Consider the following 23,178-nt stretch of genomic DNA (forward strand, 5'->3'; position numbering starts at 1 on the left):
GCAAATTAGTGGACAAAGGTTGGTTTTGTAGGTCATCTAGAAAAAAACATTGGAAATGAAAACTATAATTATATATCTAGTAAGGAAAATAGTTTATTTAATTTCTTAATTTTCATTGTTTTGTGTGGGTATTTGATTTTATTTTAGTGCCCTGAAATATCTTATTCCAGTAACATCTAAAAATGCAATCCAGAAAAGTGGGTTAACACCGGTTCACTCAGCAGCTGATGGACAAAATGTTCAGTGCCTCGAACTGCTCATTGAAAATGGCTTCGATGTTAACGTCCTGCTTGCTGACCACATATCTGAGAACTACGATGATAACAGAAAGACCGCACTATATTTTGCTGTTTCAAATAACGATATCCAATGCACAGAAGTTCTTCTGACTGCAGGTGCAAACCCAAACCTAGATCCCCTCAACTGTCTGCTAGTGGCAGTAAGGGCTAATAATCATGAAATTGTCCGGCTGCTTCTTTCCCATGGAGCAAATGTCAACTGTTATTTTATGCATGTGAATGACACTCGTTTTCCCAGTGCCATTCAATATGCCCTAAATGATGAGGTAATGATGAGGCTGTTGCTGAATAATGGCTATCAAGTGGAGATGTGCTTTGATTGCATGCACGGGGACATCTTTGGAAATACATTTGTCTGGTCCGAGATAGAGGAAGAGGAATTGCCTGGATGGACATCTTGTATAATAAAAGATAACCCGGTGAGCTCGAGTCTTTTACATTTCATACTAGTAATCATCCTACATTTCATTCATTTGGGGTTATAACAAAATTAAAAAATCAACTTTTTTTCTTCTTCTTGAACTTTTATTGGCCAATAATATGGGTGTATAAGTATAATTAGACATAAAAAAGGTGACATTTACTTTCTCTTTAATGGGAAATAATGCAAAAAAAAGTGAAAATGTATGTAATTAATAGCATCCTTAATTGGTACCTCTAGGGGTTTGATGGAGAAAGGCATGATTCTTCCCTGCTTGTGTTGACTATAGCCACATCAGACCCACGCAAATACAGTTTTTTGAACCAAAACCTTTAAGATTCAAAGTTTCACATGAGCAAGCAAAGAACTTATTTTAATTTTTGTTCAGCACCATGAGAGCACCTTTATTTCCTATGAAGTCAATGATAGTAATTTTCATTTAAAATTGAATATCATATGATATAATCAAAGTGATGCAAAATTAAATTTTATCAATTCTCTCAGTTTTGTGAGTTTATTACAGTTCCTTGGATGAAACACTTGGTAGGCAGCGTTATTCGGATTTTAATAGATTACATGGATTATGTCCCTCTCTGTGCGAAACTGAAATCTGCTCTTGAAGTACTGAAAGAATGGCCAGAAATTCGTCAGATACTAGGTAAATATACAACATTCCCTCAACAACTTTTAATAAAAAGTCTATAGGGGAAATTTATATCTCATTCACATTCTACATTATTTGGGTTTTTTAAATATTAATCTTAATGTTTCCCTTGGTGTAAGACTATAATTTTTCTTTTCTTAATACTTTAAACTCTTTAACTATATAATGAGATGTACCATAACTACATTATTCTGAGTAGAACTAATGCTTTAAAGGATCTAACTTCTGTAATATTACAATATTTGTAGGCTGTAATTTCTGTGTGGGCAGAGATTATTTTGATTATTTACATATTCTTAAGGTTTAGCATAATGTCTAATAACAGTAAATATTAAATAAACATTTAGTAAATGAGTGAATGGATAAATTAGCTTTTTTTTTTGATAACACTCTCTCTCACTAAAAAACTCCAACCATCAAAAATTTGTATTACAGGCAGGTAGACATTTTTTTTTTTTTTTTTTTTTTTTTTTTTGCTTTTTGGGTCACACCCGGCGATGCACAGGGGTTTCTCCTGGTTCTACACTCAGGAATTACTCCTGGCAGTGCTCAGGGGACCATATGGGATGCTGGGATTCGAACCCGGGTCGGCCGCGTGCAAGGCAAACGCCCTACCCGCTGTGCTATCGCTCCAGCCCCAGGCAGGTAGACATTTTTATTCCCTGATTAAAGTTTAATTGTGTAGCATTAGAAATTATAGTTATAATTCAATATTATTTAAATAAAAACAAATTTAAAAACCTAAGAGTCAACTTGAAGAGGTGTTCACTGGCCAAAGCTGGAAAAATAATTAGACTTTCAAACAGCTAATTATTTCAATTAAGTAAAGTCAACTAAATGTTTTAAAATATACTTTGCAATGATTTAGTTCCAGAGGATGATAAGTACAAAGGATTTTATCTTAAAACTTTCTAGAAGACTCAAACATTTATTCCTCTTTATATTGTTTTTGCCATTCATAATCAAAGAACACATGAGCAAAAGCATATTTTTTATAAAAGTCTTCCAAATTAAAAGAAGTAAAAAGATATAATTAGATACTGCAATCTCCTATAAGCATAGAATATAGTTATTGAACATCAATTGTTGCTTATGCCAAACTATATAACTCTTTAAAACACAGAACAAATTATAGTCTTGTTAAAGAGATCAAACTTGAATCCAGTCAAGTCTATAAAAACATATATCAAAACATAAGAAAGAGAGAAGACAGTGAGGTAGGAAACTGTCATAAAAGTGCAGTCAGCAAAATTCAGGCTGTGGGAGATTACTACAGAGAATTAAAGTTCTTCAGATTTATAAAAAGGAAGAGAAGGGAATGGAGATAGTTTACAGATTAAAACACACTTAAAGTTCACCAATTTTTTTTAGAAATTATTGCTGATACTGTAATGTACAGACAGCACACTTGGATAACAAGGTTCTAAAGGAAGTGATTACTGTGCAAATCAGAGTAACAGTTATTTATTTGGTAGGGATGGAAAGAAAATTGGGATGAATTGTGGCAGGGAAGTTCTATTTATGATGTAGGAAGTAGTTAAAGATGTACACCTGATAATATAATAATTTATGAAACTATGCACTTGTGACATCTCCATACTGTTTTCCAAAAAGGTTGAGTTGAAATGGATGATGTTTACACCAACAAAGGATGATCATGAAAGGGACAAATTTCTATACAAATAGAAAATCTGGAAGCATGCACTAGACAGTGCCAACGGTATTTATTTTATGAAGACACCATGATTTACAAAATTATTCACAGTTGAGTTTTAGGCATACTCAACTTTTCCAGCACCATCCCAGAACCAGTGTCAACTTCCCTCCACCAGTCCACCAGTGTCCCCAGGTTCTGTCCCATCTCCCATACCCATCCATCCCCCACCACCAACCTCTTTGATAGACACCTCTCTCTTTCTCTTTCTTATTTTCAAACTTTGGGTCATACCCACAGGGCTCAGAGCTCATTCCTAACTCCATGCTCAGGGATGATTCCTGGCCAGGCTCAAAGACCATATGGGATACCAGAACCCAGCCTGACCCTGTATAAGGCAAGCACCCTACCCTCTGTACTGTTGCTGCAGTCCCTGACAGGCATATTTTAAAGTTAGGTTTTTGTGGATATATACCTATACTACCGATGGGCCCAAGGCCATTGGTCCCTGCCCCCGCCTTACCAACTTCAGTTTGTCTCTGCCTCTTACTTTTGCCTTACCCCCTCGATTTCTTCCCTTCCGTTGTTCTTTTCCTTTCTGTACTTTGGAGTCAAGGGTAATCTCAAGATCAAAACCAATTCCGAGATTATAAGGGAAACAAAATCTTAAGCCTTCTGTTAGGTACATAATTTCTAAAAGTTAGATAAATAATAAAGAGCAAAGCAAAGATTTAAATCTGTCTCATTTCAAAATAGGTTCTCTTTCTAGCGTCACTCTGCTTCTTATAAATTGCATAGAATCTGATTCTACTTGAAAATTAATTTTCCTTGTTTTCAAAAGTACAACTGGTTCTTACTCCTTTAGAAACGCAACCCAAGTAGGAATAAAAATAGGAAGCTTTTCCTTGTATAGTCAAATATTTTTTGTCAGGGAAAGTTTGATTGTTAATTGCTATGAGTAAGATTAACCACTGGATGTCAGGATTCCTCTAAGTATCATTTGTGTTTTCCAAGCTGTATATTTTTAGGGAAGAAATTGAAATGTTAAGTTTTTAAAGCACAGGTTTATCCAACCTATTTTCATAAATATTTTTTCCTCAGTGATTTTGAAACAAACTTTAAGAAAAGGTTATTTAAATGTTTATAATCTCAAATATAATAGAAATATTATTTTATTACTGAATCCAATAATGGTTCCCATTATTTAACTGTCCCAGGATAATAAACACTTTTGTAATACCTTACATGAATTAATCTGTTTGGTCTTCAAATAACCCTTTAGGGAGGTATTGTTATACACATGTCACAGGTGGGCATATTGAGATCCTGGAGGCTAAATAACTCGTTCAAGGTCACACAAATGCTAAGTGTCAGAGCCAGAATCTCATACCAGCTGCATCCAGTTCTCAAATCTAAGCCAGTGATTAGAACTGTATTATAATTGAAGTATAAGGTGAAAACAAAGGCTAACACCAGATAGTTGATTAAATTTTGTATATTTAAAATCTATATCTATCTATACACATATTATTATTAAGTATTAGACACTGAGAGAAACCAAGATTGTGTTATGGAAATAAGGGCTCTTCTGAATCATATGTTAATTGCTTATCAGAAAGATTGGTCGGAGAGAAAGGAAGTAAAGAATGATGTCTGGGCTCTAAGAGATAGTTCAATGGCAGAGTGCGTGTCTTGCACGTGGCCAGCCTGGATTCAATCACTAGCACAATATATGGTCCCCTGAACTCATGAACAGTAATCCCTGAGCACAACCAGGTGTGGCCCAAAAAGCACCAAAAAAATGAAAGAATAATGTCTCTATAGCATCTAATTATAAAAAATGTATGAGAGGTATGAGTATTTGTTTTCTTTTTAATATTTTTATTTTTAAAGTGGTGTATGTGTGTGTGTGTGTTTCTGGAGATCAAACTCAGAAATTGATACATGCAAAGCTCTTTCTTTATTTTTATAGGGGTCACATCAGCAACTCTGGGGAGCATTTTAGTGCCAGGAAATGAACCAGGGCCTTGGGCTTGATACCCCCTGAACTATCTCCTAGGCAAGCTTTGAATTTTTTTTTTAAATCCATTCACTCCTCTAACATAATCTAGTTGAATGCCCACTATAAAACAGATTTCCTGGGGCTAGAGCAATAGCACAGTGGATAGGGTATTTGCCTTGCACGCAGCAGACCCAGGTTCGATTCCCAGCATCCCATATGGTCCCCTGAGCACCGAGAGGGGTAATTCCTGAGTGCAGAGGCAAGACTTACCCCACACGTGTGACCCAAAAAGCAAAAAAAAAAAAAAAAAACAAACATAAAAAAACAGATTCACTTCGGACTCAGAGAGTTGAAATACTTTCATGGAACTTGCCTTCTAGGGTATTGGCCTGGAATGCTTTAATACAATACTGACTCATTTGATGTCACTGACTGCTACATTGTGCATACTTGGTTTTCAGGATGACACAATATTTCTTCAAAAGCTAGTCTGTATATTATAGATCAGTTCACTGGTACTAATTTTTATCCTTTGTCTGACCTTTTCATTGTAGAGAATCCTTGCTCATTGAAGCATTTGTGTCGGTTAAAAATTCGAAGATGTCTGGGACTTCAGCGCCTCCACCACCCAGCCTCCATGGATAAACTTGCTCTACCACCAATTATTCAAAGATACCTCTTATTTAAAGAGTATGATCTCTATGGACAAGGGCTAAAACTGCCATAATTTAAGAATAATATTTAAAATATAATCTTAAAATATCTTAAATTAAGATTTCCTTGGAGAATTGCTTGGTATCAATCACATTACATTCTTAAATGTACTTGAATACATTGGGAGTGTTATAGCTAGATTGTGGAAACACCGTCTAAAGAATTTTATATTTATAGTACATGAATTATATTATAAAGATTTTAAAGACTCTACCTTTTAAAATATTTCTATATTTTAATCTTTTAAGTTATTTTACAATATGTATGGGCTGGAGCGATAGCACAGCGGTTGGGTATTCGCCTTTCACGCGGTCAACCCATGTTCGATTCCTCTGCCCCTCTCGGAGAGCCCGGCAAGCTACCGAGACTATGGAGCCCGCACGGCAGAACCTGGTAAGCTACCTGTGCGTATTGGATATGCCAAAAACAGTAACAATAAGTCTCCCGATGAGAGATGTTACTGGTGCCCGCTCAACAAATCAATGAGCAACGGGATGACAGTGACAGTGACAATATGTATCTGAATTTCAGTTGATTATCTGCACTTGCAACAAGTCTTTCAACAATCTCTGTAGTATCAATGAGCAAGCCTGTGCTATTTTTCTACTTTCTATTTCTTACCTTCTTTCTTTCGTAAAAAAAATTAAAAAATAATAAGGTAGGGCTTACTCTTGGCGAGGCTCTGGGGACCATATGGGATGCCAGGGATTGAACCAGGTCCGTTGGTCCAAGACAAATGACCTGCCCACTGTGCCCTCTCCCTCTCGGACCCCAAGCCTCTCCTATTTTCATTAAAAAAAAAGCCTCTTTCTCAAATCTCTACTTCCAACCAGTTGCTGGCTCATTCCTCTCCTTTCCGTTTTAGTCACCTTAAGTAAAAGAACTTCCTGCCTGGTGGTTTACCTGCTGTGACCCCACTTCCTTCTCCACTGCCTTTCTCAGAGTCCTTAACCCTCCTTGTTGCTAATTTCATTCTTTTCTTTCAAATGATTTCTGCAGCCCTTGACACCTTTGCCTACTCTCTCCCGGAAATGGTTATGCCTACTCTCTCCCGGAAATGGTCTTCCCTTAATTTGTGTAAAGCCTTTCTCTCTTACGTCTTCTCTCACCTCCCTGCCTATCTCTGTCTTCTTTTGACATTGCTTATCTCCTGCCAGCTTTTTCCAAAAATGGCCTAGGCCCGATTTTCTTCTTAAATATATTATATTTGTGGGGGTGAGGGGGAGTTCATCCATGTCCATGATTTCAATTACTATATCAATACTGGAGTGATAGAACAGCGGGTAGGGCGTTTGCCTTGCACACGGCCAACCCAGGTTCGATTCCTCCGACCCTCTCAGAGAACCCAGCAAGCTACCCAGAGTATCCTGCTCACACTGCAGAGCCTGGCAAACTAAACGTGGCGTATTCGAGATTCCAAAAACAGTAACAAGTCTCACAGTGGAGACGTTACTAGTGCCCGCTCGAGCAAATTGATGAACAGCAGGACAACAGTGTTACAGTGCTCTACTGTTGGATATAAATTTTATATCTGAAAAACTGTTCTTTCTCTTATGTGCTTGACCCCATGTAGGCAGTTTGCCTAATCGATCTTTAATCACAGAGAGATTCCCTAATGAGCTCACTTCCTTTCCCCCAGAAGAATCCTTTTTCTTATGTTCTGTAGCTCCATCACACAGTTACTAATTCTGGTTCCTGAGACAAAAACCTGGACACCAGCCTTGACTGAAAGCTATTTTTTCCTTGCCCATTGTAACACATCACCAAGTCCTGGTAAGGTTATCTCCTGCAGTAATCTTTCCTAAAGCCTCACTGATTTGGCCCTAATTTCAGGTGTGATCTTTTTCCTGGCTAAGCACTGGGCACTAATCAGCTTTCCTCCCTGATGTCTTATGCCACCAAACATGCATTTGACACATGTCATCCCAGGGCTGATTTTTTACAAGTATAAGTGCAATTTCACTTCCCTGATTTGCAGTCATTCCCATGACTCTTGGGATAAAGTCCATGTTTGTGCATGGCCCTTCATGGTCTATCTTCTTGCTTTTCTCTTGAGCTTCCTCACTTGCTGTCTCTCTTCCCACTCACCCTTAATCATATTAAACAATGCTAAGTAGTTTGTTTATTCTTTTGGCGGGGATTCCCATATGTTTAGATTTTTTTTTATGTGACCTACTGCACTAACGAAGCACCTCAGATTTTTAGATTTTACAGCCTATCAACTGCACGAATACATAGAAAACATTAGCGTCATTATCACTGGATAAAAGAGAGGCCGCTTCAGTGTCAGAAAAGAAGATGACCCTCAAACTGAGTTATTAACATGGAACGGTTTTCGCTTTGAAAGATTTAGTGCACAGACTTAATTTCCCCACTCAGAAATGCGTAAAAAAAAATCATTTCTTGTTCAACAATTCTCTGAGGTGTCTTTTCATTTAAAATCACTAGACTGTAAACTAGACTATGTTCTCTTTCACCCTTGGGTCTTCGCATTGCTCCCCCACAACCTCTTTCTGAAATCTTCTCTCTCCTCCTTATACTTTTCATCAGATCAACCACACTCCTACAAATGTCAGCTTAAATGTTGCCTGCAGCCTGGGACTCATGTTATGTTCTAGGCGTCTGTGTTTTCATCTGACTGCTGCACCCAGCTGTAATTTTTGAGTGACTGCAGTTTTACAATAATAAGATCTTACTGTTTTGTAAAATTTTTAGTTATCTCTAAAACACTAACACATTCGCACCAGTGCTGCAATTTGTGTTAGCTAAACCACTTTCAAGTAAGTCACCAATAGTATATGCTGGCTTCAATGTGTTGATATGCAAGATTAGGGCTGTACAATTAGGGTTATAGTATAACCTCTTATAACCTCTGGTTGGTATACATTTTATATTATTAAACTGTAATGAACTTAATTTGAACTACAATGTTTATGTATAAAATTTTTGATTGCTCTGTGTTTATAGTTGAGGCTAAAACACAGATTTAGATTAGTATTCATTCTATAAATGAATACTAATCTAAAATTAAAAAATAGCAAAGAAGTTGTAAAACTGCTCTGTGATACTTCTGATGTTAAGTGAATGAGAATTTTGCCTTTTTGTTCAAGTGTTCTTGTGAACATTCCAAGATACTTTGGATACTAAATAAACTTTAAATATCCAAACTGAGTCTGTATACTATATCAGTTTTATCTTCATCTTACCACATTTTAAAGTTTTCTAGCAGTGTTTTTGAGGGGCTGGATAGTAAGAAACATTCATTTTTATCCAATTAGGACGGTTTCTCCTAGAAAATGTCACTTAATCTCAGAGAGGGAAAGAGTTGTTACTTCCCTTATTAGCCTTATATTGCTGGAGGAGTCAAACATTCCACAGTATTACCTGTTCCCCTATCCCCTACACTTTATTTAAACACTGTGGTTTACAAAGTTGTTCATGATGTTTTGTTACAGGTATTTCAACACCAATCCCACCACCACTATCAGTGGTGCCTGTTACACCACTATGGAATCAACATGATAGAGTTTTGATGACACCTTTTTATGCTACCACGATGTCCATTGCTGTTTTGTTCTTTAAATATTTTGTCCTTCATAATATAAAGAGTACAGGTAGAAAGAAAGATATGAACACTCACTTGAGTGAGTTTTGTATCATTTTTTTCAGGAAGTCATCTTTAAATATTATTAATATTTCCAACTTAAAAATATTTCAATAAATGCAAATAAAAAAATAAGATATCAACCCACACCAGTGAGATTGGAACACATCAGGAAAATAGAAACAACCAGTGCTAGCAAGGAATGTTCTAATCCACTGTTAGTAGAAATCTCATATATTTTGACTTCCATGGAAAACAGTATAAATTCTCAAAATTAAGATCTGAGCTTCTTTATGACTCAGCCATATCACTTCTTGGCATCCCTCCTGAAGATGATACTTTGAAAAAGATACTTGCTTTCCTAAGTTCATAACAGTGCTATTCAAAGTAGCCAAGATTTGAAAACAAACCAAATGCCTAAGAACAGTTGAATAGGTTTTAAAGAAAAGAAATCTCTGGGGCCAGAGTGATAATAAAGCAGGTAGGGCATTTACTTTTCATGTGGCCAACCCGGGTTCAATCCATGGCACTCCATATGATCCCCAAGCCCTACTAGGAGTGACCCCTGAGCACAAAGCCAGAAATAAGCCCTGAGCACAGTTGGGTATCACAAAAATTAAAAAATCAAAACAAACAAACCCTGGGGTACATATTTATCTATATAGATATAGATATACAGGTATAGAGATGTATATAGACATCTCTATGTCTATATCTATAGGGATACATATAAATAGATACAGAATCTTACTTGGCTCTAAGAAAAGATGAAATTATTGCAATTTGCTGCGAGGTGGATTGAAATAAATATGTTGAGTAAAGTCAGTCAAGGGGAAAGGGACAAATATAGAACTGCCTTTCTCATAAGTGGAATATAAAAATATATAATAAGTTAATGAAAAATGGCAAATAGTAGCATAACTTAGGAGTTGCTTAATAGAACTGAATTGGTCAGAAGAGTGCGCTGAGGGGAGGGAGGGAAACTTGAGGCACTGGGGAGGGACACTGATATTCTGGTGGTGGGTTTGGTGGTGGAACATTTCATACCCAGTTCTCTTATTATTAATGGTATTATAAATAATGGTGCCTAATTGAAAAATGAGAAAGAAAAAATATGCATAAAAAGGAAATAAACTTATTCAATAAGTCCATTATAGCCTCTGAGGAATATAGTTTGGTCATTCTATCAAGTCAGAAGTTTCTCACAGTGATGAAAGTGCAAGTGTGAAAGTGATTATGTAAAGATACTGCAAATAGTTATAAATAAAACTCCTTTCAACCAGGATATTTCATCATTTATTTCATTTTACTCCTTCCTTCCTTCCTTCCTTCCTTCCTTCCTTCCTTCCTTCCTTCCTTCCTTCCTTCCTTCCTTCCTTCCTTCCTTCCTCCCTCCCTCCCTCCCTCCCTCCCTCCTTCCTTCCTTCCTTCCTTCCTTCCTTCCTTCCTTCCTTCCTTCCTTCCTTCCTTCCTTCCTTCCTTCCTCCTTCGTTCCTTCCTTCCTTTCTTCCTTCCTCCTTTCTTCCTTCCTCCTTCCTTCCTTCCTTCCTTCCTCCTTCCTTCCTTCCTCCTTCCTTCCTTCCTTCCTTCCTTCCTTCCTCCTTCCTTCCTTCCTTTCTTTCTTCCTTCTTCCTTCCTCCTTCCTTCCTCCTTCCTGCCTTCCTCCCTTCCTTCCTTCCTTCCTTCCTTCCTTCCTCCTTCCTTCCTTCCTTCCTTCCTTCCTTCCTTCCTTCCTTCCTCCTTCCTTCCTTCCTTCCTTCTTCCTTCCTTCCTTCCTTCCTTCCTCCTTCCTTCCTTCCTTCCTTCCTTCCTTCCTTCCTTCCTTCCTTCCTTCCTCCTTCCTTCCTTCCTTCCTTCCTTCCTTCCTTCCTTCCTTCATTCTTTTCTTCCTTCCTTCCTTCCTCCCTCCCTCCTTAGGTGCTCAGGGTTTACTTTTGATGCAAGGCAAGTGCTCTACCCACTATTCTATGGCTCTGGCCCTGATACAGGCTTTTGAAAAACCAGTATATTTGTGTCAGAAAATATCAAACTATGTGGAAAGAATAGTCTTTTGTAATGAAGAGAACACATTTAAATTTGGTTAGTGAACATTCATGAGACATTTCTCTTCAAATTCTGATTTTTAACTCACCAACCTCTCATTTATATAATTACCTCCCAAATCAGAAAATTTTTTAAATTTAATATATTGGGGAACTGCACACTTGCAGTGATCACGGAATATTCCTGTCTCTGCTCAAGAGCGATGCTAGGAGTGTTTGAGAGAAGATTTGTGTTGATACCAGGCATCAAACTGGGAAAAACCACAAACAAGGCAAATAACTTATCCCCTCCGCCTTACTATCTATCAAGCCTGAAAATTGAAAATTTTTATTTTGCATTTTTTTTCTGTTTCTGGGCCCCATCCAGCTAGGCTCAGGGGTAATTCCTGGCTCTACATTTGGGAATTACTCCTGGAAGTGCTCAGGGAACCAGATAGGATGCTGGGGCTCAAACCCAAGTCAGCCACCTCTAAGGGTGTCGTAGCTAACCTCTCCTATCTCTCCAGCCCCAGCAAACTGCAAATTCTTTAAGACATATGGAAACTCTAAACTACTTCAAGTTATTTATGAGAAAAATAAAACACTTCATCTATATATATGTCCATATTTATATATGCAGATATATGCATGCAATTTGCATGCATATGTTATTGTAATATATTAGCCATGCCATATTAGCACAAAATAAAAACTAGAGAGATGGTACAAGGGTGAAGGTATTTGCCTTGCATGTAGCCAACCCTGATTCAATTCCCAGCACTGCATATGGTCCCTGAGTCCCTCAGGCAATGACTGAGCACAGCGGGGGGAGTAAGCCCCCAGCACTAGCAGGTGTGACCCAAACACTCCTAAATAAAGGACATCACCTACTGTATATAAGACCTCAGTTTGAAGCAGATTATAGCAATTACCAGTGACTTGATTATAAATAGGAATGAGATCAGTGTATTAACACTCGTAGTAAATGCATTGCATGGAAAGCTTATGCCTCTGTTATTATTACATCGTGTCCATTTCCAAGGCAGAATTGCAAAACAAAGGGACATTATGGTACAAGTCTATCAATTGTCAAATACGGATAAGAAAATATGACACGTCAGTCAGAGATCTTGATGCACCTCACTCAAGTATAATAATGTTGGGAAATTTTACAGAAAAAAACAAAAACAGACAGTTGTCCCTGGCATGTACAACCCACATTTGTTTTGCTTATTAGAACGTTGTTATCAGTTTTCTTGTATAGAAAGGGTTTCTCAGTGAAGAAGATGTGTAGGAGGAATAGATGTATTTGACTTCAGTGACTTGTGTTTTGTAACCTCAGGGAATGCTAGAGATGTTTGGGGATTTGCTGTTTTCCGAAGGAGACAGTCTAGTAACTTGAGTCTGAGCACTGGGAGCGCCTAAGTTCTGATGCTGGACTGGGCAGTGATTCCATCAGAGGCACTTGACAGCTCTCACATTCTGTGCTTCTGACACCAGTAAACTGGGAACAGCCGTTTCTCTGACTTTGAAAGTCTTCCATTTCAAGACCTCTCAATGAGGTTTAGGATAAATCCTCTTGGAAGCAACTATGCTGTTAGATAAAGGAGACAGCCCAGAGTACACAAAATGGGACACTTACCCACGGACTGAGTTAGTAAGAGACACCAGTAACTGGTTCTTTCTCTGCAAACTCTGTATTGGTTTCTCAAGAAAGCTATTTTTTTTTAATGCTTTGTGGAAGTCAGATTACTAAAGTGGAAGATTCAGTGGTCAATAACTTCTGTTTCAAAGTATCTGGATACTTCTAAAGATTTTTTTACCTCAATTTAATCAATATTTTTTCAGTGCAGTGGCCATTTTAATCACCTTTGAGTAAAATCAACATTTCCTAAGACTTAACTCATCTGAGTACCTTAACCTGAACCCAACTCTATTAAAATTGGGGACTTACAATTTACCCAAGAGGCTAACTTGAATCTGTGGCATGGAGAATGCTCTTATAAATCTGAGCTTTAAGTATACTTGATGATACTGACTTCCTAGAGTGATTCTAACATATCTGAAGTCTTCCTCCAAGGAAATAAGGCTGCTTATTTAACAGTAAATATAAAGCTTTTGTTACTTAATTTTTTTTAAAAAAACTGGAAACATTGTTTAATACAAAAACTAGCTTGAAAAAAGAAAAAGAATAAATCAGATCAGATAACCCTCAAAAACTAATATTAAAATATAACCCCTTAAGAGATTTAAGAGAGGTAGAATACTTAAACTATTTAAAATTATAACTATGTGAAGAGAAAGATGTTTAGAACTCAAGGCCTATAGGAAAAAATAATAAATATTTCTATATTTCAAGATTAATTCAATAGTTCAAGATTGTTCAAGATTTTAATAATTCAAGATTTTATTCTATGTATATGGGAACAATCTTGAGAACATCTGATTTGTTTTAATATGTTCTATTAAGGCTACTTTAAAAATCACATCTTCTGTTTTGGGTTTTTTTTTTTTTTTTTTTTTTTTTTAGTTTTGAGCCACACTAAGGGGTACACAAAGCTTACTCCCGGCTTCTGCATTCAGGACTCACTCCTGGCTGGCTCAGGCACCCACATGCCATTCCAGGGATAGAACCCAGGTCAGCCATGTGCAAGGCAAGCACCTGCCCCATTGGACTATTCTCTCCAACCCCCCAAAACCATGCCTTCCTTTGCCCTGGACCTTAGGTTCACAAAGCATTCCACAGATATTATCTCACTTGATTTTTACAGTACTCTAGGAGAAGGGCAGAGAAACTGTTAATCACCTTCACTCTATCTATAAGAAAATCTGTTTTACAGTTCACTGAGATAGTCAATCCCAGAGCGAGGTCTAAGCCTAGAACTCCTGACCTCAGATCCCAAGTTCTTTCCACACTATCAGTTTCAGTTTAGATTAGACGGTCATAGTTCATTGTCCTAAAGAAGTGGAAATAATCCAATGTCCATCAAATGGGGAACAGACAACACACTATTTCATCTTCATGTAAGGAAATATTGTTTGGCAACGTATCAGTTCAACCTGGATGAACCTCAAAAACATCAAGGTAAATGAAGGAAATCAGAAACAAAACCACTATTTATTACTCCATTTGTATAAACTGTCCAGACAAGATAAATATATAGAGACAGAAAGTACATGCATGGTTGCCTGGTGGGCAAAAACTTAGGTTGACGGCATATGGTTATAGAGATCTTCTTTGCAGAAATTCTCTTAAGATGGTTTGTAGTGATTGTTACATAACACAGTCAATTCACTGAAAAGAATCAAACTTTACATTTAAGAATAGTGAATTTACTGTGTTTAAACTACAAGTAAAGAAATCACTTTTTTTTAAAAGACGAATACAAGGAGCACTGAAGGTGATGCTGTGTTTACAATTTGACTTGCAGTGTGGACCGAACCTAGCCACAGAATCAGCTGGCTCAGAGTAAAGCACTGGGTTCCTTGCTAGCAGCACATGGCTTACTAGTTTCGCATTGCTGATAAGACCACTAAACGCAGATGATGACACAGCATTCAAGGGCAGCAAGATGCTTGCTACCTTCACCAATCTTCCAGTCCCTCAACCCAGACAAATGCAGTTTGCACTACCAAGCTCTGATGTTTTCATGCTCCTTGTAATATGTCTTTCCCACCCTCCATTGTAATTATGTATAAAGTGAACATAGAAAATCAGAATGGAGAGCTAAAAACGAATGTCCTCTGTTCTATTAAGGGCATGAATTTGCAAGGAACCTCATTGCCAATGGGAGAGGCCTTTTGAAACACCCCTGAATACCCTGGGGGTTGCACAAATGAGAACAGAAACAGGGAACAGTGGTTGGAAACCACTGCCAGAGAAAATGAGAGAAGGCAAACATTCAAAGACTAAGGAGCTAGAACACAGGGGAACTACAGAAAGAAAGGTCAGTGAGGAAGTTTGAGTCTTTGTGAAAAGACTGTGCTGAAGATTTTTGTGATAAAATTGCAAATGAAAGTGGTCAGTAAAAAAAAAAATAGTGTTCAGTAACCAGGTATCAACTCTCTAGACTAACTGCCCCATTATTGGGCAAACCTGGTCTCCATTTTCCTGTCTTGTAACTGAATTTGCCTTTCTGCCCTCTTCACAAGAGGACCAGACATTTTCTATCCTTCACATTGCCATATCCCTGCAAGACACGAGAGTTGTCTTAATTGACGTCATGAACAGTTTTCATAAAGGAAATTTTATTTGAAGTGCCCAGAAGACAGGAGACTTTCATTTATTTCAGTTAATTTTGTTATAACTCTATGAGTTGATTGTACAATTTTGGACAGATGTGTTTGCTGTGGTGTAAGGATGAATGAAGTGCAGAGCCTGAGACATTATCTTTCTCTGCGCTGTTTTCCTGGCCAGGCTCATAACAACTTGTATAGACTGTACACATACTCATCTTACTCTTTATGAGTGGGAAATTATTCATGATTTGCAGTATAATCACCTATTTAACTATTCACTTGTAATTCTTGAGCTCTACCTGGAAATAATGTTGTTGTCTTTACAGTTTTTAACATTATCTGTTTCTCATTCCATTTGCTTTCAGGGGACGTATTTTTGCTTGTTTGAATTGGCTCAACATGGACAATTAAACCTACTATACACAAAAGGGAAAACATTAGGTACTTTATTTAAAAAATTCTGTCTTGGGGCTGGAGCGATAGCACAGCGGGTAGGGCGTTTGCCTTGCACGTGGCCTATCTGGGTTTGATTCCCAGCATCCCATATGGTCCCCTGAGCACCGCTGAGTGCAGAGCCAGGAATTACCCCTGTGCATTGCCAGGTGTGACCCAAAAAGAAAAAAATATAATTCTGTCTTTGGGGTAAGAGTTTATATGGGGTCTGGGATGTGTTCAGTGAGTATATTTCTTGCATGTTGCAAGCCTGTATTTTAACCCCAATACATTGGGGAAAATTTTGCCTTGCATTCCACCTGTCTTTAACTTTAGGACATCTTAAAATGATAGACTAGCAAATAACAGTAGAAAACGTGGTTTGTACTTACGGGATATAACTATATTCATCACGTGCCTACTGGGTTTACTTAAAAAGATTTTTTTTAAACTGCCAAGAACCTCATAATTTATTTTCATCCTTTATAAAATAGAAGAGTATCTATTTCATCAGGTGTTCCCTCACAGGGACTGAGTGATAGCTGTACGCAAGGATTAAACAGATCGCATTACTACATTAGACTGCTTGGCACTTTTGCAAATGTATTTCTAAGTTATAGATGCTATATAATTGCAAGGTGCTGCTGTAAATAACTCTAAGAATATTGATATTATACTCTAATAATATTAAATTTGAGTCATGCTCACTAGCACACGCTGGCATAACTGGGGAGGCGTGCGTGGCTGCCAAGCCTGAGGGTGAGCCTTGATAAGGATGATGCCAGTTCTCATCTGATCCCTGCGGCCTGTTGGGTTGTTGTCTGTGCAAAGCTTGACCTTTCCCTGACATTCCCCCCCTGGGAGCCTCTTTCCAGCTATCTGAGAAGTTCCCAGCAGACAGATTGTGTCAAGTCGGAAGCTTAATTTCCTTAGGGGTCATGATGTTAGTTCAGCAGCCTTACCGCAAACCATCCCATCTGTAGAAAAGGTCAAATATCAAATCCTTCCATGACAGTAGGAAACAGGTTCAATCCAGCACAGGAGCCTTCTGCCTGTACAGTGAGAGAAACTGAATATTTTTTCTATATCTCTCTCTCTGTCTCTTTGTCTCTGTCTGCCTGTCTGTCTGTCTGACTGACTCTCACTCTCATTTTTTTTTTCATTTACTCCTGACTGGTTCAGGAGACCATACAGGGTGCTAGGGATGGAACCCAGCTGGCCCTGTGTAAGGCAAGTGCCTTATCTGCGGTACTGTCTCTCTGGCCTGAATAAGTCTTAACAAATTTAAAAAAAATGGGTTAGAGAGAAGTTATAGTTATAAGTTACAGAAGCAGCTTACTAACTGTAAATAGTTTTGACATTTGGGAGAGTCAGAATTTTTATTTTCCCCATTTTACAAATGACTAGCTATCAAATAATCCCATATTTTCTCATAAGAAAATGAGGAATATTTAAATAAGGAAGAAAGATATTCATGGGACCTGAGAGATAACTCAGGTTCACTCCCTGGCACTCCATATGGTCCCCCAAGACACCAGGAATAATCCCTGAGTACAGAGCCAGGAGTGTCCCTAGGTATAGCTGGGTGTGCCCCACCACATAAAAGACTAACATGATAAACACTTTGTGACTATTGGGCTCACTCCTTAATTTAGGGGCCACTCTTCAAGGCAGCTTGACCAGAGTATGAGCTTCCAGGTCCCTGTGACTGTTGGGGTTTTTCTAGTAGAGAAGTATTGATGGTGGAAATCCAGGTTACAAACAGCATTTCTCTAAGCATTTAGGGTCAACTGCTAAAGGAGCTCAAAAAAAGTCACTCAAATCACCTAGTAACTTGGCATATTATTTTCATATAAAATATTCTCCTATTCATAACTCATTTAATTTATATAACTTTGCATTGTTTTTGAGTCCATCATGTACTTAGTTCTTAGTACATAATACTTCTCTTTTTCTTGAAAACACTTAAAATGCTAAATTTGAACATAGGCTCAGTGAAAATCTTAATCCCTAATATATAATAAATCAACAGATGGATACTTTGAATTTGAAATTTTGGAAAATTTCTATAAGAAAGAATTTTTCCTTCTTTGGAACAGACTGATAACATGTCTTGTTTGCTTGCATACTATTTCTCTTTCATTGTCTACGTTCATATTTTAGTAAAGAGGAAATAAGTAGGATACACACTCTCAAAATTAATAGCTCAATATTGCCATCCATCAATATATTCTTATATGATAATTTCTAAATTTCTGCTTAGTGAATTTTGGTTTTTTACAAATTACACATTTTCTCCTTGAGTTTTATTATAAACTATATGTTTTAATTATGTTTTAATAATGAGAAACAACATTCAGAGACTATAAAACCAAGTTCCCAGAAGACATATTATAGCCTAGTTCTCCCTCTGGAAAACCTGGCAAGCTACCGAGAGTTTCCTGCCCGCATGGGAGAGCCTGGCAAACTCCTTGTGGCATATTCATATGCCAAAACCAGTAATAATGATGGGTCTCATTCCTCTGACCCTGAAAGAGCTTCCAATGGGGTACTGTTGGGAAGAACGAGTAAAGAGAGGCTTCTAAAATCTCAGAGCTAGGACGAATGGAGACATTACTGAGACCGCTCAAGAAAATTGATCAACGGGATGACGATGATGATTGTTATTCTGAAGGAAGCTATCAACACTGTATAATCTTCAGACTTAATCTACTGCAGCCTACCTTGCAATTCATTTATTTATTTTTGTTTGTTTGTTTTGATTTTGTTTTGTTTGGGGGCCACATCTAGTGGTGCTCAGGGCTTACTCCTAGCTTTGTGTTCAGAAGACCATATGTTGTGCTGCAGATTGAACCCAGATTGGCTGCATGCAAGGCAAGGACCTTACCTGCTGTACTATCTCTCCAGCTCCTGAATCAACTATTCTTAATAGTAGCAAAGAGATGTTTTTGTTTTTTTAAAAGTAGATTTTCTGGAAAGTGATTACACAATCACTTTCTTAAAGAAAAAGAAAGGAGACAACATATTCACTTTCCTTAAACACCTTTCCTCATAAGGTACAAATAAGTTATAAATAAGCAACCCCAGATAGATTGTCACATAGAGTGATCTGAGAACTAAACTGTTTGTGAACATCAATCACAAGGTTCTTTCGTTTTTGTCTTGACTTGCTTTTGTTTGGGGACAACACCCAGAGATGCTCAAAGGTTACTCTGGCTCGGCACTCATGAATCACTCCTGGCAGGCTCAAGTGACCATATGGGATGCCTGGAATTGAACCTAAGTCAGCAATTGGAAGGCAAAAAAGCCTTACTTGCTGTCCTGTCACTCCTGACCTGAAAACTTTCTTTCTTTTTACACAGGAGGAATACTTAAGGCCTGAACAAGATATAGAGACAAAGGTCTTCCATGCAAAAGAAGGAACACATGCGCACATGCGCGCATGCGCGCGCGCACACACACACACACACACACACACACACACACACACACACAGTGGTTTGAGGGTGGAGCAAGACTGAAAGTTCTGAAATTCAATGTGGATCAAGTGAGAGACTTAAATCAAGCAACTCAAGCTGAGGCTGAAGTTGTGGGCAGGGCCTGCTCTTCAAGGGATCAGAGTTCTCTGAAACTGAACCAGATTGTGTGGAGGATAAAGGAAGCCATCCAAGGGTGCTAGGCTGAGAGTGATATGATAATGCTTATAGTTTTCAGAAGTCATTCTAACTATAGCTGCACTTTTGAAAAAGAAAAAAAAAAGCCAGCCTATAATGCATCATGTAAACTACTCACCAATGCTGTGGTCATTCAAGAAAATAGAAACAGCTTCGTAGAGTTCTGTTGAGATTAGAAGAAAACGGTTAGGAAAGCAACAGGAATCCAGGGCTGTTTAGAAGAGAGGAATCAAGACTTGTAACACTCTGTCTATGCTCGTGAGTGAAAGCATCACAGAGAACAGAGACTTCTGTGTCTAGGTGGATGGGATGCTATTTCCAGAAATGTGGATTCTTGGGGTAAAACAGAGAAGGTCAAGAGAAAGAAATTCAAGATTTAGACCTGGAAAAAGAGTATGTTTTAGGTACCATTTTGTACAGTCAATAGGAATACTGTTACAAATATTTCAAAATCTGAGGGATTCTGTGGTTGCCCATTTTTTTTCCTGGAAATTTGTGGGTTATTAAAGAAAACAATGAATCTCTCAACCAGTGAAACTGACAGTCAAAAGAATACAAGCCACATATGCCATTTCTATCTGTCCATCTAGATGGAAAGTCCAGTTGGAGTAGCGACTAAGTTATAAGTGGGAATAGGAGGTTTATGATCACTGCCTATAAATGGTCTTTATTAAAATATCAGATATGCTGATAGAATCTCTGTTGCTGATTTTTGGAAATGCTGTTTGGCGAATTTTTCTCTGGTTCAGTACTCTTTAAGATTAGGACACTTGGTTGAAATTTTGCCTATTTAAAGAAGCAACATGTAGGGCTGGAGCAATAGCACAGTGAGTAGGTTGTTTGTCTTGCATGCGGCCGACCTAAGTTTAATTCCCAGCATCCCATATGGTCCCTTGACCACTGCCAGGGGTAATTCCTGACTGCAGAGCTAAGAGTAATCCCTGTACATCTGTGCATCGCTGGGTGTGACCCAAAAAGCAAAAAAAAAAAAAAAAAAAAAAAAAAAAGGTAACGTGGCTATGGATGATAGTTCCAGGGGTACTATTAGAGATTTCCACTTACCACCGGATTATAAAAAAGTCTAGAATGCCTTGCCATGATCCTCACTGTATTACTATCATCCTGTTGCTCATCGATTTGCTCGAGCGGGCACCAGTAACGTCTCCATTGTGAGACTTGTTGTAACTGTTTTTGGCATACCGAATACGCCACAGGTAGCTTTCAGGCTCTGCTGTGTGGGTGAGATACTCTTGGTAGCTTGCTGGACTCTCTGAGAAGGACAAAGGAATTGAACCCCGGTTGGTCGTGTGCAAAGCAAACGCCCTACCCACTGTGCTATCGCTCCAGCCACGATCTTACAAATTGAAAAAATATAACACCTTCCCATGCGGTGGGCATGAACAGGGGAAAGCAAAAAGAAAATGAAAGAAAGGAGGAAAGTGGTTGAGGGAGAAAGAGCTAAAACCAAGGCAGGTCTATCTAAAATAGTAAATGAGCCAAAGGCCAACTTCTGCCTAACATCACTAACTCCCTGTCCTCATGCCAGCAACACCAGAAATTTGTCTCTACCTTTGTGAATGTGTTCAGAGGCTTCTCTCTCTCTGCCTCTGCCTTTCCTGACTCTACCCATGTTCTCTGCTACTTTGATGCTTCTCTCCTTGACACCTTGGAGAAGCTGTAACTGAAGTGTTATTGCCAGCTCCCTGCCTCTCTCCCAGGAGCCTGATCCGTGAAACCAGATCACTGTCTGCTTCTCTCCTTGTAATTCTAGCTTCTAGCACAGTACCTTCCCACACAGAAGGCACTTGATAAAAGTGTGTTAAATAAACAATTAAAATATTTCCAGGAAAAAAAATGCTGGAAAGAGAAAAATATATCTACTTTCAAAAGAGAATTGTAATATACTGGGAAATAGTCTGGGTCTGATTGCCAATCATAAATCATGAAAATAATTCTCCCAAGATAACTTTTAGACAAAAATACTAATCTTAAAAAAATCTTGTAGGGTATACCAAACCCCAAATGGTAGGGCATGTGCCTAGCATATGTGAAACCTTGAGGTTGATTCCCAGTACCACATGCCTTCTATGTTCCAGAACACCAGGTATAGCCATGGTGGCCCCAATACAGAAAGAGAGATGGAGAAGAGAAAGCATGTATGTGTGTGTATATGTGTGTATGTATATACACATTTATATGTAAAGAGAGTATATATGTATAGTATATGTATATATGGAGAGTGTATATATGTATATATATAGAGAGAATTTATATTGGAAGACTATATATATGGAGAGTATATATACACATATATAGAGAGAATATATAGGGAGTGTATATATATGTGTGTGTGTATATATATGTGTATGTGTGTATGTATATATAGAAAGAGAGAGAGTGTGTGTGCTTGTAGCGTGTTATATTGTTGAATCTAAAAGTAATTCTGTACAAAACCACAAGGTGATCAAGTAGAAATCTTCAATTAGAACAAGCTGGTGCTTGGACCATGATGATTGAATTTTTCCCATCTATGTAAACAAGTTTAAAAGGAAATCTAAAATATTCATCACATTATATTGAGCCAGGATCAAGTGGTAGTGTTTAATCACTCACTCAACAGAATTTTATCCATTAGATCAAAACTTTGAGGGGGGGTCCAGCAAATAAAGATCATCCACTAATTTTAACTATGATGATTATTATCCAAATAATTTGTAAGAAACATACTGATACACAGATAACCATTGTTTTAAGGGAATATCAATGATACATCATAATTTTAAAAGTTACATTAATATCTTCTTTCATGGAAGCATTCTTAAAATGATTTATGGACCCACTCTAGATTTGGGAGAAGATACTCCCAAGGGATTATAACCTGTGTTGTTTTAATGAGAAGGCTAAAATATATAGATTGATTTCTCAAAGATAAGTTTCAGTACAAAAGAAGAACTTTTTAATAACCTAAGCTATCTGACAAATGAAGTAAATTTTTGTTGATATATGATTTTTATTGAAGAAATTATCAAATTACTAAAGCAAGAATATTAATGTATTTCAAAATCCTCTTGAAAGTGAGAGTTTGTAATTTTGAGAATATCTGAGCAACTATTTTACAGGCACACAAAATGTGTATTATAATTTTCAAGCATTAAAATCTTCAGATCTCTGCTCAAACATCACTGTCATATAGATTTCTTCCCAACAAGGAACATTAACCCTATAATCTTTCTTATTTCCTCTCACTCTTCTCTTTTTCTTTCCACAGAGCTTTTAGTAAGTCCTATATTTACCTGTTTAAATTTTGCCTCTCCCCTAAAAATAATGGTAAATATAAGTTCCAAGAATGAAGGGACTTTGTGAGTTTTCTTCACTGCTCTAACCCTAGCTCCTAAATCAGAACCTGTCACTTAATATGCTTTATAAATTGTCAAAAATAACATTTAAATTTTAT

General features: G+C 37.7%; 1 protein-coding gene across 1 annotated transcript in view; it reads left to right on the plus strand.

The window, feature by feature from the left end:
- ASB15 (ankyrin repeat and SOCS box containing 15) overlaps positions 1-5,767 on the plus strand; it is a 30,223-nt gene extending 24,456 nt beyond the window's left edge. The window contains exons 8-10 of the mRNA XM_004602047.2: positions 148-718; positions 1,225-1,378; positions 5,595-5,767. Of these exons, the coding sequence (XP_004602104.2) occupies positions 148-718; positions 1,225-1,378; positions 5,595-5,767 (898 nt within the window). The remainder of the gene's footprint in view (positions 1-147; positions 719-1,224; positions 1,379-5,594) is intronic.
- Positions 5,768-23,178: the final 17,411 nt, after the last annotated feature.

This window comes from Sorex araneus, chromosome 1, assembly GCF_027595985.1.
Source record: "Sorex araneus isolate mSorAra2 chromosome 1, mSorAra2.pri, whole genome shotgun sequence".
Classification (NCBI taxonomy): Eukaryota; Metazoa; Chordata; class Mammalia; order Eulipotyphla; family Soricidae; genus Sorex; species Sorex araneus.